Here is an 18,929-nt window from a genome sequence, read left to right on the forward strand (position 1 = left end):
CCATGAGCAACAAGAGCAAACCTACTGGTCAAGTAATGGAATCTCTCAGTATGGCCAAGCAATTAATTTGAAGAGAAGGAGACAATGATTGTCCCATGACTAACAAAGAATTCTACTCTTGGTTGGAGGGAGAACATAGACAATACCATTGTCAGCAGTGGCTTCCTCAAAGATACACCAATGGTGTTAAAACAAGTGAAGCATTAAGAAATAAGCTAATTAGCAACACTTATGAATATTAGAAGAAGATATATTAGAGAAAAAAAACTTGTTTTTTTTTAACTCCCAAATAGAAAGGTGTCTCCAGTAAAGAACATTTAAGCATCTATATATTCCCAGCTTCCATGACTTTAACAGGTTAACTATTCCAAGGTGAAATGACCTTACTAGACAATGAACATTGTCCTATTTTCTTAATTTGATTTTGGGGGTACAGTTTATAATGGTGCTGGTGGGTTGTGTGATAGTGACTGTATTTGAAATAATGAATCAAAATCTAGGTCTTCTATACCTTTAATAATAGAGAATATACTTTGATGCCATCTGAAATGTAATGATAGAATACCATGCCTAGAGAGTCACTCTTTGTAGGGAAGATGCTGAAGGTGAGGAATCATCCTTGATGCCCTCCTTTGTACTTTTTCTATGCAAAGCTCATCTATTATATTTGACAGAAGCCAGATAGAAGTGTTATACTCAACAAGTGAGAACTGGGCAAACAAGAGACTTGTAAAGCAAAAGAAGATTTTGATGATTGAATTTTCTGAAATTTCTCTTCAAAGACAATAGATAGTACTTCTAAATATTTTTGGTGATTATACTAGATTAAATAATATATATCTTTAGCTCTTCATGATGATCTATTGGACCTTATTGCTCCAAATAGCAAATTAAGGTTTATCTTAATGTTAGTTTTTTTTATTGTCAAACGCTAGACTTACATATGTAATCATTTGGAGGGGGACTGGGGATAAACTGTCAGAAGAAGATAAAATAACAAAAATGAGCTATGCACCTGTGTAACTGTGCTCAGTTGTTGAAAGTAAAATTTAAACATCAAGAGAGGGACATTGACTAGCAGAGTGGAGTGGATGTTGACTAGCTCCACTGTTGACCAGTGAAGACCCAAGGAGAGAGAATCTAACTGGATTTCATTTCAGGGCTACTTGGGCTTGTCTTGTATGTTTTGTTGTCATATCAAGGCTTGCATTAGTTACTAAAATTGATTTTCTTTCTGTTCTTGCATGTTTTCTTTTGAAGAGCTACTATTCTGCAAACTTACTATAATTTCTAGTTCAAGCTATTATTTAATTCCTTACCTTTAACTGTTGTAGAACTATTTGAACCCAATGTAACTTTAGTATCTGGACTATCAAGACAAGCAGTGATTATCCCTAAATTTCTCCATATTTGTTTTTAAAGCAAGACCATCTAGACCATGATAAATTGCAAAGCTCAAGAGGTTTTACAGAGCAGATATTAGTCCCACTGCTTTGTTGAAGATGAGAGATAAACTCTAAAATTTAATTGGGCTCCAGCTACCCATGGTTGTCATTTTGCCTTGAAGCTAAATATTATACTTTTTCTCATTGTTGATCGAAGATTATTCAGCTTGTTCAAAAAATTCATCTTGTCACATTTCCAGATTTTAAAACTTCGCTGTTCTCGTAGAGACATCTGTTTTTTAAAATATAATAGAAACATCGTCACCGTAAGTTGAATATTTGAAAATAAGAGTGGAAATTTTACATGAGACAGGGAAGAAATCCGCAAAAATGAAAGAAATCCATTATCGAACTCAAAAATAATATTGTTCCCATGTCCCTTTTTACCATTCAAAGGGCTAAGGAAACAATTTTAAAGCTCCTCTATAATTTTAAAATTCTGGTGCAAGTGGTCCAAACGGAATTTACAATTTGATAATAAAAACTTGCCAGAATTTTTCATTGAACTATCGACACAGCTATTCAACAGATCTTTCACAGAGTGATAAATTTCATCTGAGAGGAAACGAGCAACAGTGATTCTACAACAGAACGTAGAAAAAAAACAATCTTCTTCATTAGAAGATTGTTTTTTTCTAATGAACAAGATTCATTAGAATCTTCTTCATTCCTTACCTCATATATATATATATATATATATATATATATATATATATATATATATATATATATTGCAGTTGTTCCTTACCTCATGTGTTACAAAATTAATTGAGATGACCATCTAACCTCTTTATCAGATCATATCCGGATTGAACCGCTTGTCCTTTTTTCCTTGAAAGAGCACTATAGATGACTTGGTTAGACTGGAGTATCTGATAAAAGAAAGTTTTAAAAACCGATAAGCAGTTGATCGAGTAAATATAGGACAACTATTTGACAAGTTGTCAGTTCTAGGTTTATCAGATATATTGCTAAATTGGATCCACTTATTTTAATATTTAGAGAAGTTATATCATCTTTAGGAGGTCTTTGGTCCAATTTTAAGAGAAAAGTTTATGAAGTTTGACTCCCTCAAAATGCTATCCTAAACCTTCTGCTTTTCTCAATGTATTGTCATAAGATAAGTCTAGATAATAACCTAGGGACAAAATAGTTCCTGTATGTACATGACATTGCTATTGCAGTTGTAGCGAGAGATCTTTTATGTTTGCAAACAGCCTCTCAAAAGGCAGTGGATATATTTTCAATCTGGGGAAGTAAAAACGGCCTGGCTTTCTCAATCCGAAACTAAATTGGTGTTTTCTTCGGCAAAATGAAAAACTTGACCACTTTCAACCTTTTGGTGAATCTGCATGGAAGTTTGATGGTAGTTGAAGAACAATCGCGGCTTTTAATAATTGTGATTGATCAAAAGCACACATGGAAATCTCACCTGGATGAGCTGATTGGTAGTCTCAAATAAAGAAAAGATTATGTTAACACTCATATTCTTGGTAGAAGAGGAGCCTGTACGGTATTTCCTTTAAAATTTATCAAATCAGTGTTCATATCTAAAATACATCTAGACCATTCATATGTGGATCTACTGAGAAATGCCACCTAAAGAAGCTTGAAAAAATCTTCATACAATTTTACACTAAGCCCTTCGCTGCCTCAAATCCAATCTTGTTGTAGGAATGTATTGCAACCTCAAGATTCATTCCCTCCACACTAGAAGAGAATGCCTCATTACACGATATTTTGCAAAGCAGATGAAGCTCAAAAGTTGTATTATTCAAGAAAAAACTGTTAGTCTCAAGTTTAAAGAGAAGAGTTAAACAAAGAAGATCGTCTCAACAGAGGTTGGTTCTTAAAGATGACGTTATTATTCAACAATAACAACACCATGGGATAGAAGGTGGTTTTTTGTGGAAACCAATATTTTTCAAACGGGGAGGCTCGTTTATTTGCGGAATTGAACATATAATTCCATATAAACATATATACATACATAATAAATATATATACATATATAATAAACGTATAGGTTTTCAGCTTAGTCTAGGTTGTGGCCACGCTCTTTCTGCTCTTGTTTCGGCCTTGATAGATGCTGAGAAAAGCGGTGAGAACATAGCTCTCGCTGCGCATGATGTCACAAGGGCCTTCGATTCACTAATTCATGAGCAGATTATTTTAGATATGGGCCTAGCAGGTATTGACCCAAGTATGTTAAACCCTTTATATGATATGTATAAAAATTTAAAAGCTAGGCTTAAGCTACTGACAACACTAAACCTGACAAATAACCCGGTGCTTCCCGTTAAAAAAGTTGTAAGGCAGGGTGCATTGACATCACCTACCGCATTTAATAACAGCATCGTTAAACCGCAATCTAAGTCAAATCTGACATACATTATGAGAGGGATTGATCCATCGTTAATAAGCTATGCAGACGATGTACTTAATCTGAGCCACCTCCTTCGCAGTTTAGAGGAGAATTTTATCCAGTTTCAAGTAGAATATGGAAAAATAGGCCTTCAGTTTAATGAAAAGAAATCAGATGTGTTGTTGTTTAATGCTAAGCAAGGGTCTGCTGTTGATGTTAGGCTGGGTGGTGCTACTGTTCGGCTTGCCGAACACATAGTTTATTAGGGGATCCCTATTGGTCGGTCAATGCTTGAAACGCGTTCTATGCAGAAACGGATCTCTATAGCGTATAGCCGTGTTGTAGTTTATAAGCGTCAGTTTGATCGGCAGATTTTGGCCCATCTGTATAATGCAACGGCACTACCCCATTATCTGTATTTAAGTCCCTTTTGGAGAATATTCCAAAAGGAAGATAAGAAAGAATTGCGGTCTACATATTATAAATATGCGAACTACCTCTTACGGCTTCCACCATGGACAAGTAACCGTATTGTGACAAGTTGGAATGGGATTATCGACCCTAATGAAGCGATAATAGCCCAGATCGCCAGATATAACTTTAATATTGTTATTCATCCTTGGGCAATTATTTTGAGGCAATAGGTTTTGTTTTTTGTAGTTAGATATCCATTTGTTCTTTATTTTTCTTGTGTTTGTGTATTCTTTTATAGTGTGTTTTTTGCTTTTTATCTTATACTCCACGTGTCTCTTTTGATGGAAAATAAATATACACATACATACATACATAATAGAACACAAAGCTAATTCCCAGTCCTTCCTAAAGACTACCAAAAAACTACAATCACATATTTTACCGGTTTGAAATTCCAGCTTATTTCCACGCGAAAACAATTGAACTTAAAAAAATCTTGCTGCTTTTATCTGCCACGAGCTTCCTATTGACAATATCCAAATACTTCTCTATTGGGTCACACAGGACTATGATTTCAGGTAAAGAATTAGTTTTCTGTGTTATTATCATGAATAGTTGACCTGACCGAAGGGTTTAACACCGTTTTATATGGTCATCTTGAATCAAAAACTATTGAATGTAGAAATATAAGACGCTCTATGAATGTTCAGCCAAAAATTCAACAACCTGAAACAAGTCCAAATTCTTATGGACAAAAAAGTGTCAAAAATGTGCTTTTATACGTTTTTATTACCTTTATACGAGTCAAACAATTATTTTGGGGAGAGGGGTTAAACCCCCAAACCCTTATCCTGAATATAGCCTACATCACGGAACTTGTGTACCTAAAAGGGTCTCACGGTAGTCAGCTAAAAATAATCTACTAATCAATTGAAGTTCACATGACGAGGATCTTTTTTACAAGGTCGCCTAAATCCTTACTGGTGATATAGGCAACGCATATCTAGGCAATGATGTAAACATCGTCACTTTTGACAGGACAGCTTTCTGGAAAAGAGTGCATAATTTCAAAACAGGTGTGGCAGCTACATGAGCATCTCGGCTAAGCTACTTCAAAAGACTTTCTTTTTCTTGACATGTCTTAGATTTTGTAAAACTTTAATTTGGAGTCCTTCTCCTTAAAACTCAGCAGGTTTTACCGATTGGTCCAATCGACTGTTTACTGCCTACTGCCCTAGACTAGAAAATTTATGCGACGATTATTGTGATTATGCGTATTATGTTACAGAAAGTCGTGCGTTTTACAGAGAGACGGCTAATCAGCCTATGAGAACTATTTTTTTAGGCCTCAATCATGTTTATTGAGATACAGTAGGTTATTATTCTTTCCGGTTTGTCCTTGAAAAAGATAAATACTAAAAAAGATAGTGAATGAAAGCAAGGTTTACTTATGAGAGGAGATGAAGGTTGCCTAGAAAAAAAGTTTCAGCAATATTATTGGTGCCTTTCGACACATTAGAAATTCAAAATAGCTTATTAAAGGAAGATATTTTACCACTCCTTCCTTCCCCTCCCTTGGCATATATGTTTTACTTCGGAAAATCCAATTTTTTCCATTTTCATTAGTCTGAGATGAATTCTTAATTTATTGATCGAATTGTCAACTCCCATACCAAGTTTTTCTCTAACCCTGAATAATATGTGCCAACTAACGCTTTTTAGTCTGAAAATAACCTAAGAAGCAAAGCAAACAGGGTAGAACCTCTCCTTTCTAATTGGTCTCACTGATTGTACAAAGCCTAAAAGAAAAATATGACAGGAACTACAATTCTCAATTTATTTCAAATATGGTGCCAAAAAAGGCTTACAATTCCTGTAGCAACTGCATACAAAAATAAAGTTAAAAAACAAAAGAGTATCACAGAACTACTCAGAAAACTCCACATGAACAGAATAATGTTCAAACAGCACATCCAATCTGGATAATAAGCATTCTGCTAAGAACGATGAACTCACACGCAACTCATGACTACATTCACACAAACAAAAATGACACATAATTATCAAGTTCTTGCAGGAATTCGCAGTTATCAGTTCTTGATTTTACTATATGAGGATACAACTTAACACAAACACCAAAAAAGAAAAAAAGGTCAAATATTGGATACCGTCTGTAGCTAGTCAATAGTGGCAAATCAACTGAGTGATCTAAATCATAATGATCTAAAATGATCTAAATCATAAGCGTTCGAGGTTTTCCGCTAGTTATCTTGATGTTCAAGTTTATTTTTCAGAGCTGATAATTTACTAGCTACTTAAGAAACAGCTTTTTCTTACTGTTGAGAAACAATCTTGAAAAAAAAATACCAGAGCACAGGTATTGTAAGTTGTAAGCTAATAAAGAAATTTTTGTTGCCCTTTGTTTATTTTCTAATTTTAAATATTTTTTTATTCTAACTACTAGATAAATTTATTTTAGAAATAATTTTTTTGGACTCCATGCTACTGACAGGCCTGTATTTACCAATAAGCCTGGACAATAAATTATCACTAAGTGATTTTTTCTTAGCAAAAGTGGACTGATGTGATTTATCATCAAAGTACCATATGTGCTCCACCGTCACGCTGCCAATTTACAGAAAAGTGATTTTAAAACAGCTCAGGAATTCCATGGCCACTTATAATCTATCAGATATATCCAAAGAATGGCAGTTGAGTTCGGTGTCACCTCTCCCTTTCATTACTTTTTGCTCATCATTTCTGTTTTGTTCAATGCTTCCACCATCTCCAAGTTTTTAGGGAAATCCCCGAAAATATCGTAAAAAACGGAGCGGTCCTATTAGCGTCAAAGCGTCAAAGCCTACAGGGCCGGACTACAGTCTGACCCTGCCTACAGGGTCGGACTACAGTCCGACCCTGCCTACAGGGCCGGACTACAGTCCGACCCTGCCTACAGGGCCGGACTACAGTCCGACCCTGCCTACAGGGCCGGACTACAGTCCGACCCTGCCTACAGGGCCGGACTACAGTCTGACCCTGCCTACAGGGCCAGACTACAGTCCGGCCCTGGCTTGAGATAGATTCACAAGAACTAAAAATTCATTCAAAAATGTATTGCATTTGAACTTACCTGCTCAAACTTAACCAATACTACTGATTAAAATGGAGACTTCAAAAAAGGATTATTTAAAACGAGATTAAAAAAAATTTCAGGAGGGCATAATAAATGAAGAGGTAAAACCACAAACATAGGTGTGCATGTTAATGGAAACAAATTAAATGTACAAGAACTTCCAGGATAACTTCGTATGTTTTACTTTTAAATAAATCACGGGAAAAGAGAGTTTATAAATTAGAAAAAAAAATCCAAGAATAAACAACCTACACAGAGAAGAAGATACAATCAAAGAAGCTTTAGACAATAAAATGGGAAAAAAAAGAATACATAAGATAAAAGAAAAAAGATGTATACACATAAACCCCATCATTGATATTTTGAATTGGCATCTACGCAGAGCAAGGGATATTTTGCGTGTAAACTTTCCCCCAAAGTCTCATTATTTTGTTTTGATTTTAAATCTAAATCAGCTTGTATTAGTTTTTTTCGCAGCTAGTGCTTAAATCACAAAACACCCATCCCCCACCCCTACCTCCCCTCCCCACCGCACAACGAAACCTTGCGACACAAAAAAGTACAACGAGTTAACAATAATTGGAAGTTTTAAATCGATAAAAGTTCTAAAAATAATGGAAAATAATGTTATTTCCTTTTATAACTTTTTAGGCTAGTGAGAGGCTAAAAATTGGCGAATAGCCAGAAAACCAAATAATCCCACTTAGGTTTTAGGATGGTTTTGCGAAACAGCAATAAAAAAGTTCAATTCCGGAAGAAAGTAGTAACTTTGACAACAAAAAATTGCTTTGAAACTCAAACTTTGAAATCCAAAATATGAAGTTCAGATTTTCCATTTCTAGTGACATGTTGAAGCATATCGAGCAGTAAGAATAAGTGTCGAAGTAAGTAGAAGCAGTAGTAATACATTGTGTTAACTGGAAATAACTTTCGAGTTAACTCTTGAACTGTCTTTTTGGGGATTAATTAAACACGCATCTCCAAAATCAATACTTATAATCATCACAACATTCAACATCTGTACAAAAATAGAAATTTAAATAGGTTTGCTACGCATTATTTTGAATTAAAATACTATTTCTATATACGTGTTACAAAAATAATCTCAATTTAACATTTCGCAAGACGTTATAACCATAAAAGAATAATTAAAGTGGTGAGATCTTCAACTAGAATACAATACTAATAACAAAGCGTCTTCTGATTCACTGAATCAAGGCCACTAGCAAAAATAGGTTTGGCAAGAAATTACATTTCTTTGAACGATCACTTTGGATTTCGGAACTCTTCCATGCACAGGGTTGCCACTCGGTGAAAAACCTAAGGTTTTGGTGAATTTTGATAGATTTAGTGATTTCCTTCAAAAATCTAGTGATTTATGCACTAATTTAGTGATTTCGTAGGCAATATAAAAATCATTAGAAATAGTAATAAATCACAAGGCGTGACAACCCTGCCCATGCGCTGATTTTAAACTTTCAATCGCAAAACTAAGCTAAAGCTTTTGATGCAAATTAGTTATAGTCAGAGCAATAGCATGATATCGTGAATAACGATGCATCCGTACATTTTTTTCGTATGTAAATACTGCTTAGGTAACACGTTTTAAAAAAGAAAAAAATGAAGATACGACAACGTAATACGTAGCGGTGTACATACACATTCGTATTGAAAAAAGGACGTTTTTCAAGGACATCAAATTTAACAAATTATATAGAAGGATATATGCTTATCTAAACAGTAAAAATTGAGAAGGCATTGATACCAAATTATATTGAATTTGAATTCATAGACAGATTTATATTGAGGTTAAATCGACTATCCTAGCTCAAAATCCGTTAGGCTGTACGACACGAATCTTATCGGAAAGCAGAAAAGACAATCCGGTTTTATCAATCGATAAAATGCGCTTAGTTTATGTGATTGTCTTAAAAACCACTATTTAACACACGTGTCATTAACCTTTTAAAGGTATGTAGCCCAAATATACTTTGCATATCTGAACACTATAGCCCTGATTGGAAGTTCCCTTACGCTATATAATGGATACGTAAGACCCTTGTTTTAGCATTAACTATCAGCCATTAACAAGGTTTCCAATATATCGTATGCTTTTGGATAACATTGTTAGCGTTACCTTATAGGGTGCTAAAATAACGTTTCCAAAACTGTTGGAAGGTCATTAGTTTTCGGTGCTAAAAGAAAAATGTTTTTTTTTTTACAAATATCTTCAAGATAAACAACAGATATTTTCTTTCCCAAAAATTCAACTTGGCCCAAATATTAATTCAAAAAATAGTTTCTTAGCTTGAATCTGGATAATTAATGTACCCACATTTTGTCACTAGCTTCATCACTTAAGGTGACATTTGACATTTTTATTAAAATATAGCTGGAGAAATAAAGTGAAATATTGTTCCGGAAATGTCGCTAATTGCTGCTTAAGTATTATATTTTGAAATTTATTTCTGATAGTTAGTTTTGCAATTGAAGGTTACCGCAAAATGATGAATTAATACTCTTTGAATGCAATCATTAAACTATAGGGGTTGGTATAATTTTCTCGCCTAAACAACATCAGTTACTCCTGTTGGTTTTGGAGACTCGGACGATTATCCATTTAACAGATCAGAAGGTGCGTTCGGACAATGTATTTAGCTTGCAATGTTTTCAAGAATCCAGCTGGTGAATTTAGATATTCGCGTACACACTCCTGGCAAATTTGGTTCAGCACATCCGATACCCCAGCTGATAATCCCTGCTAGAAAATAGCGACCATCTCTACCCTTGATTTGGAGAGGACCTCCTGAGTCACCCTAAAAAGAGACAAGACACTCATATATGAATTTCGGAACAATGAAAAGGAAGCAAGAAAATTATAAGGAAAAGAGATAGGAGCTGTGTGTGAGATTAGTAAAGGCAGAAGCGTACGTGGAGTTGAAGAGAACCTTCTGAGTCACCCTAAAAAGAAAGCACTACCCATAGCACATACTATCTATTAGGTTTCGCCAGATCTCTCACTCCTAGCAAAATGTATGGACTGAAGTGTTCCTCAATTACATAGGCTATCAAAAAAAAAAAAAAAAAAAACTCGCCCGTCCACGCACTATCAATGGATCGGATAGTTTTCTGCCGGTGCTTGGATTGAATTGGATAGCGCTCCACCTGTGCAATGTCGCTGGATATTGTCAACCTTTAGGAAGCCATCTCATTAGTTTGAATGGCTTTTGAGGTTTGCGAAAATATGAAAGTGAGAAATCTGGGTAAGTGTCTATAATTTGTGCCCATAACATATATGATGGAGCAATAAAAAGAAAAGAAGAAAAGGAGAATTTACAAAAAAGACAAAAAGGGGAGAGACTATGAAAGGGGTGAAGCCATCACCGAAAAAAGCCATCACCGAAAAATGTTCCGACTGAAAATATTAGGCTTTTTGATCGATTATTTTCATATTGTAGCAACTATTCTAAGAACTTCAGATATTAGTAACAAGTTTTTGTTTAGTTGAAAAGCGTGATGGCTATACAAATGCAAGAAGTTTTCAATAAGGAGGGAGCATACCCTCAAAACAAATGTTAAGAAAATTATATGGTAAAATTTAAAGTGAGGGATTAAGGGGGCAGGATCCTTTATTATGCATGATAAGCCTCACTTACTCTTCTTCATTCTTACATTTTACTCTCATTAAAATTGCAGTTTTGAATTCAATCTTTAAACATTTTCACGTATATTAATTTCGTAACAAGACCAAACCACTTGGTGACAGCACAGGAGCACGTAGGTCAAGTATAAGACGTTTTGGCTGCAATGATTTGAATTATTACTGACCTCATTGTCCATAACATAACATAAGAGGTATTTATTTAGTAAATAAATGGCAATACAATAAATATTTAATAAACATTAAACATAAACATTAAACATTTGGCAAAAAAAAAACTCCACTTTGAATCCATTTGCCTGAAGCAAATTTGGCATTCAAGCAGCTTGGAAGTTTGAATTTTTTTTCCCTGACTTTTTTGCATAAAAATTGGTGCTTAGGAGCAGTCGAAAGAAGATTTCATTTTTTGGATTCTCCGTTCTCTCCTAGAAATATGTTGGAGCAACGTTAGATCTTCTGAATTTCACCAGCCAAAGCGAGTGTGGCACATCTGGAGAATTCTGGCGTTCGAAACATATCTTGCGTCCATCATCAAAAATAGAATCTATCATGCGATTCGGACATCGAGCCAAAAAAACGTGGCAATATGCTAATTGCACATGGTAAAATTTGCACCATGAGAGACAGCCTATCAAAGAACCCTGTTAATTATTTTTTTTTAATTAATCTAGTTTTTTTTTTTTTTTTTTTTTTTTTAGAAGGAGGGTCATGGATGCATGTTTTTTTTCAGCAGAAATCGGTGATCATATTGAAATATAACGATAGCGTGGATAGGGAATTACTGATAATGGAATTAATTAAAATTAGACTTCCAGGTCATTTTGCACAGCTGGTAGCTAATATGTATGGAAGTACAAAAGCAGTCGTTAGAGTGTTTGGAAAAGGAGTTCCAAGGATATTTGAACAGACAATAGGCGTTAAACAAGGAAGTGCCCTGTCACCTCTGCTATTCGGAATATTCGTAAACGACATTGTAGAATTCTTGGAGAAAAGATGGGCCCCAACCGTTAAGCTCGGCAACAGAACGATTTTGGCTCTGCTGTTCGCCGACGACATGGCATTAGTAGCAAAAACAGCTCGTGAACTACAAATTTTAATTGACCTGATGGCAGAATACCTTGAATCGAAGAAACTACGTCTAAACCTCGGGAAGACGGAGATAATGATCTTTAATAAAGGAGGAAGAAGGAATTTAGTCGAGAACGAGAAATTTCGGTTCAAAGGACAAGAGATTAAGGTAGTGGAAAAGGCGAAATATCTGGGATTTACCCTGACACCTAACTGCAGTTGGAAGGAACATGTGAGCGAAATGTCAAAGCGAGGGAAAGCAGCAGTGGGTGCAATATTACGTAATGACCTAGTCAAAAAGTTGAAGTCATTAAAAATGTTTAAGCAAATATTTGATTCGAAAATTAAACCAGCAATCCATTACGGAGCTGAGCTATGGGGCCTGAAGGCCGCGGAGAAGCTAGAATCAGACTTCGGCATCTTCTCACTGAAATTGCACCAGCTTTATCAAGTATTTAAGTTTTGGCTGATATTAACCCAACTTCCTGAGGACCGATTGGCTAAACAAGCTTATAATGATTTGCTTCGAATTAATAGGAAAACTATTTGGACTCAACAAATCAAGAAATCTCTTGACAAACTAGGCTTCTCTTATTTGTGGATGGAAGGAAACGGACCCGGAAACACACAATGCCTTCCAGAAATTATGCAGAGATTGAAAGACCAAGAGATACAAGAGTGGGGTTGTTTAGTACGTTCGTCGGAAACACTGAAGGAATATAGTAAAGTAAAAGAAATTTTTGGCGAAGAATATTATTTTAAGGTAAAATTACCTTTTAGATATCTTAAATCATGGATCCAGTTAAGGGGAAATTGCCTTCCAGTACATAGAGAATAGAAATTTAAAAAAATAAGGGTACAAATGGTAAGTGTGGGTATTGCGGAAAAGAGGATAATAATTTAGCCCATTTCCTAATGGAGTGCCAGGACCTTGAAAGTCTTAGGGATGAAATTTGGGGGGACCATTGGTTGGTGCTGCTTTCTGATATCCTGAGGTCTTCGATGCCTGGAACCATATGCAAAATGGCACGATATATGGAAAAGGCGGGAGAGGCTCAGTCGAGCCCGAGTGAATGAAAATAAGTATTGTTTTATATTGAATGTGTGTTCTGTGTAGTGTTGTATTATTAAATTATGTTGTGTATGGCCGTAGGACTCAAATAAACTTTCTTTTTTTCTTTCTTTCTATTGAAATAATAGTCTTAGAATATCATCAGAGGGCTTAACCAAGCCAAAATTGAAAGTCTAGGCCCATTTTAAATAGCAACAGGCACCGGGTCCCAGCAAAATGACCTTTTCTGCCACATGGGACATAAAACCACAAAAATTGAGAGGAAGAAACTGCAATCGAGTATCAAATATCGATATCGACTATCTAGAATGCTCAGTTTTCGGAGTACCCATGCTTCAATTAGTGCTCTTAGAATATCAACAGAGGGGTTATCCGGACAAAAATTGAAAGTCTAGCGCCCATTTTAAGTAGCAACAGGTACTGGGTCACAGCAAAGTGACCTTTTCTGCCACATAAAACTACATAAAACTACATAACTTAGACATAAAACATACATAAAACTACATAGACATAAAACTACAAAACTTAAGAGGATGAAACTGGAATCGAGTATCGATATTGACTATCAAGAATTCTAAGTTTTTTGGAGCACCCAAGCTTCAATTAGTGGTCTTGAAATATCTGCAGAGGGCTTATCTGAGCGAAAAATGGAAGTCTAGAGCCCATTTTCAGCCGCAAAAGTCACCGGGTCACATCAAAGTGACCTTTTCTGCCACATGGGACACAAAACTTAAGAGGACAAAACTGCAATCAAGTATCGAGTATCGATATTGACTATCTAGAATGCTGAGTTTTTTCGAGCACCCATGCTTCAATTAGTGCTCTTAGAATATCAACAGAGGAGTTATCCGAACAAAATTGAAAGTCTAGCACCCATTTTCAGTAGCAACAGGCACTAGGCCACAGCAAAGTGGCCTTTTCTGTCATATGAGACATAAAACAACAAAATTTAAGAGGACCAAACTGCAGTTGAGAATCCATAATGCATTGTGATGGGACATTTGTTCCTAAAGATAGACGCAGCCTATAAAAAATAAACGGTTAATATAGATAATCATTTTTAATTATCTCCTCCGTAAAAGAATATTGTTCCGAAGGATTGTCCCAGAAAACTGAAAGGATCTTGGTAGACATTTCAGACCTACTCCCTTCTCACTGAACTTGAATTTAAGAACAGGGGTTGAGTGGAGTGAAAGGGTAGGGAGAAACGCAACCACTGTCACATTCAATAGTACCCTAGATTGAAAAGAATGCAGTAACAAACTGTAATTATAGAGTAATCCTGACACTAGACATCAAGACTCTAAAAAATGAAGTTCTGATTACATTAACAAGATGAGCTTTTTATGCTTATTCTAAACATGCAAAGCTCATTTATTTTGATTTCGCTCGTCTATAATACGAATAAATATAGAATAAATCGTAGAGCATGTTTGGTGAGGAAACGAAAGATATCTCTTATTCTGGGAGCGACCGTTTATTTAAGAAAATCACATTAGTTTTCAAAAGCAATACACTAAATTTGTCCTTTATCCCCGAATATTGCTTAGAAAAATTTAAACTTCAATATAGAGTAGGAGTTGTAGGGGTAGAGCCCTCCCCCTCATATTTAGAATAACCATGGATATGGCATTAAAAATGAGAAAAAAAAAAAATTTTAAAACATCATCAGACTGTTAACATCATTTAAGACATCTTAAAACATCAGACGGGCAGAAATATCTTGTTTATAACGGATCTGCCCCCCCCCCTTTACCCCCTTATTCGTTACACTAGAGCTTTAAATGTTTCCCTAATACTTCAAGAACAAATTCTCTAACACAAAGTAATGGAAATGAGATCAAATCTCTTTTGGTGTACCTTAAATTTAAGGGCTAATTCCTTTCAGCATTAAAAATTTTAGTTCCAATGTTTTGAAAGGCAATAGATATGTAGAATTTGGCGTTTTTGATCGTTTTTGTGTTTGTGTTTTTTGTAAACGTTTTTGGTCGATTTTTTTTGTGGAAGCAAAAATTTGTATAATTTAGATGTGTTTTTACTTCTTTTTTTTGAAAATTCTGAAGATAGCAGTATTTGAAGTAAAGGACACCTTCTGATTTGAAGTTCGTCTTCAAAAGAATGAAGATACTGAAGCATTCCACTGAAAAGATTCCATCCAAAACCGGCAATGTTTCCACTAAAGAATGCAAAAATGCGAGTGCAATAAAGCACTCGCAAAATTTTAGTATCAAGAGCACAGGATAACCAAAAAAACTTAAAATTTTTAATTAGTTAAATAGTAAAAAAGTGACAAACAAATTAAAAGAAAAATGTTTTTTTTTTAGATTCGGTGGTTCGAGATTTTGATATTCGCTCACACCTCAGAGCGATAACTTTTCTGGTAGTGAAAGTTTCTCGACACGATTGAATAGCTATTGAATCGGAGCCTATCCTGTTATAAGACAGTGCCAAGGAAATAAGGTTTTTATTGGATTGTTTTTATATTTTGAAGGTTCATTTTTATTTAAAATCATTCAGAATTATTTTAAAGCAAGTATAAGATTTATCCAAATAATCTAAATACCCTCAGAGTAGAAAAACAATATATACTACGCAACAAATCGTATATTGTTATGCAGCAAAACGTCGAGTGTACCAAGTTATGAATTACAAAATTTTTTCTTTAATTCCCCTTTTTCTATACGAAAAAAAAATAATATTTTCGTTACCAAGCCCTTTGATGTCAAATATGACATCATACCCAATATGACATTATTTTGTGCATGAAGATGCAGTTTTTGCAAAAAGCCGGATTTTATTTTCAATAATAAGTTTTTTTTTACTTAGAAAAAGCACATAGATATAGCAATTTCGTTTCAAATGAGCCCTTAAACAGTTCCCTATGATGTTCTACTGACAATACTAACGATTAAGAAAATAAGAAAAAGAGGGCACATCACTGTTGCCCATGCTTTTTATTGTTATTCAAGGTGGGGGGGGGGGGGCTATTACTTTCTTATGACATTTCCAGTGACATCTATCCGACACCATTTTCGAGGATTCAGGCTATCTTTCAAAATGTCTAAAAGTTTGTTTTCACAATAAACCTGAAATTAATTCAAAATTATATGATACGTGGAACAATCATACTAGCTTCTCACAATGTTACTTTTACTTCCATACTAGATCAGAAATTTGTAAGTAACGCCGATCCAGTAATAGCTTACCTGGCATGCATCGCGACCTCCTTCATCATATCCAGTACAGAGAAATATATCAGGAATAAACTCATGTCGACCTGACTTCAAAAACATAGTTTTACATTTGTCATTACTGATGACAGGCAGTGTAACCTGGAAAAGAAAAGGCAAAAATTAGTGCTTTTAAAAAAAAGACAAACAAGTCCAAATTATGTCTGGCCGCATCGAAAACCAAAAATCAATATTAAAATGACACTGCAAGATATATATATATATATATATATATATATATATATATATATATATATATATACTAGCTGTTGGGGTGGCGCTTCGCGCCACCCCAACACCTAGTTGGTGGGGGCGCTTCGCGCCCCCCCCCAAGCCCCCCCGCGCGCGTAAGTCGTTACGCGCCATAATAGTTACGCGCCATTGTAGTTGTGTCCCTATGTCCCACCTGTGAATATAGATAGATATATATATATGGTTTTAACTACGTAAAACTTGCGAATATACAACATTCTTTGCTGTCCCATTGTCTTTGCATATAAATAGATTGTCAGGTTTACCGACTCTTGAACATGCAACATATAATGGTCCATGGGAAAACAATCTGTATTCAGATCTATACCTCATGATTCTAATGATTGCCCTTGAGCTTTGTTGATGGTGATTGCTAATCGACCATTCCCTGTCCCGGTGTCCCGGTCGTCATTTACATCCCCCTGTTTCCCCCGGTGTCCCCGTTGTAGTTGTGTCCCTGTGTCCCGGTCGTCATTTATATTCCCTGTGTCCCGGGTCCCGGTCGTCATTTGTATCCCGGTGTCCCGGTCTGTATATACATTCGTTTTTTAGTTTTGTTTTTCTCCTTTATTTTTTTCCTTTTTTTTTCTTTTTTAGCTTATTTAGATTTTTAGATTTTTTAGTTTTTTTTATTAGTTTTTAGTTTTTTTTTCTTTTTAGTTTTTTTGTCCCGGTCGTCATTTATATCCCCCTGTTTCCCCCGGTGTCCCCGTTGTAGTTGTGTCCCTGTGTCCCGGTCGTTATTTATATTCCCTGTGTCCCGGTCGAACTTATGTCCTGGTCGTCATTTATACTCCCTGTGTCCCGGTGCTTTGTTGATTGCTAATCGAACATTCCTTTTGTCCTGGTCGCTTTCTCTTTGAGTGTCGTCATTTATTAGTTTTTTCCTTTTTTTTTTAGTTTTTTATTGGTTTTTACCTTTATTTTAGCTTATTTTTCAGTTTTTTCCTTTTTTTTAGTTTTTTTTTATTTTTTATTTTTTTTAGTTTTTTACCTTTTTTTAGTTTTTTTAGTTTTTTTAGTTTTTTAGCTTTTTTACTTTTTTTATTAGTTTTTAGTTTTTTTTTGTAGTTTTTGCCTTTTTTTAGTTTTTTCAGTTTTTTTTTAGTTTTTTATTGGTTTTTACCTTTATAGTTTTTTTTAGTTTTTTAGCTTTTTTATTTTTTTTATTAGTTTTTAGTTTTTTTTGTAGTTTTTGCCTTTTTTTAGTTTTTTCAGTTTTGACGTCACCTAATCCAGTTTTTTCATGTGACGTCACCTGATCCATCCATCCATCCATCCACAGACAGACAACTTATTTTTATATATATAGATATATATATATATATATATATATATACTGTAATACATATCATTAAACCTGCTTTATAAATGGATATGTCCGTAACTTAAACTAATGCAATAATGATCGAAATCATTTTGAACTTTTAAAGGAAAGAATCCAGTCATGGCCTAAGTACCGTTGAGTATACCACCTTGACATTATGTTCAAAATATGCTCTGGAAATAACTCATTGGAATCAGTTCATTTTCCTTGAACTAAAATGACTTAGATACTGTTCTGTACCTGTACTTTTGTTAAACTTGACCTCATTCCTGTCTCATTTTCTAGACATGTTTTTGTTTGCCAAGGAGCTAATGAGTAAAGTAAACTCCTGCCAAAATAGCTTGCTGTTTCTTGATTAATAGGAAAACTATTCTAGCGTTACTAGTTCTGGGTCTGTTTCATTTCAGTGGCCAATGATTGGCTTAATCCACAATCTTGTTCATGTGTGGTTTTGGTCCGCCATTGTGTGATTAAAGGGAACCCCTTTGTATTTGCAGCTAAAATGGAACGTTATTTACTGATAATCATGCATTATTACATTAGAAATCTTCGTACTTCTTCATTCAGTTGTGGATTTGTCTTTGCCATTATGGTACGAATTTGTTTAAATAGTTATTATTAGTGTGGAGGGTAATTTGTAGGACCTCACTTATAATGAATCGCTTGGTTGTTTTTCTAATTCCTTACCATTACGAAAATGGTTAGCCTATATTCGCCCTCCTATTCAACAAAATACGCAGGATGGGTTTTTGGTTCGTCCCATGAAGTCTCAACAATTATCCATGGTCCTAAGAATTTCAACAGTTTTCAAATATGTGGTTAGTTTTTCTGCTTTTCCTATGACCCCGTCCGCCAATAGATTTTTATGACCCCTCGAGCTTAGTAAAACTACTATACCACTAACACAAGCTAAGTGTAAAAATTAAATCAGGGGCTACCACAACCTCCTGGCTATATAGTGG

At 35.0% G+C, this 18,929-nt stretch overlaps 1 protein-coding gene across 9 annotated transcripts in view; it reads right to left on the reverse strand.

The window, feature by feature from the left end:
• LOC136041009 (serine proteinase stubble-like) overlaps positions 1-18,929 on the reverse strand; it is a 163,752-nt gene that overhangs the window by 26,704 nt on the left and 118,119 nt on the right. For 3 of the 9 annotated variants that reach the window (XR_010620938.1, XR_010620937.1, XM_065725506.1), the window contains exon 8: positions 16,365-16,490. Coding sequence is in view for 5 of the 9 variants with exons in the window: in XM_065725506.1 (XP_065581578.1) it covers positions 16,365-16,490 (126 nt within the window). In the remaining 4 variants the exon portion in view is untranslated. Of the gene's footprint in view, positions 1-1,319; positions 1,676-5,097; positions 5,272-6,047; positions 10,174-16,364; positions 16,491-18,929 lie in introns of those variants that run through there. The other 6 variants (XM_065725505.1, XM_065725504.1, XM_065725507.1 and 3 more) reach the window with 5 other exon arrangements.

This window comes from Artemia franciscana, chromosome 21, assembly GCF_032884065.1.
Source record: "Artemia franciscana chromosome 21, ASM3288406v1, whole genome shotgun sequence".
NCBI lineage: Eukaryota > Metazoa > Arthropoda > Branchiopoda > Anostraca > Artemiidae > Artemia > Artemia franciscana.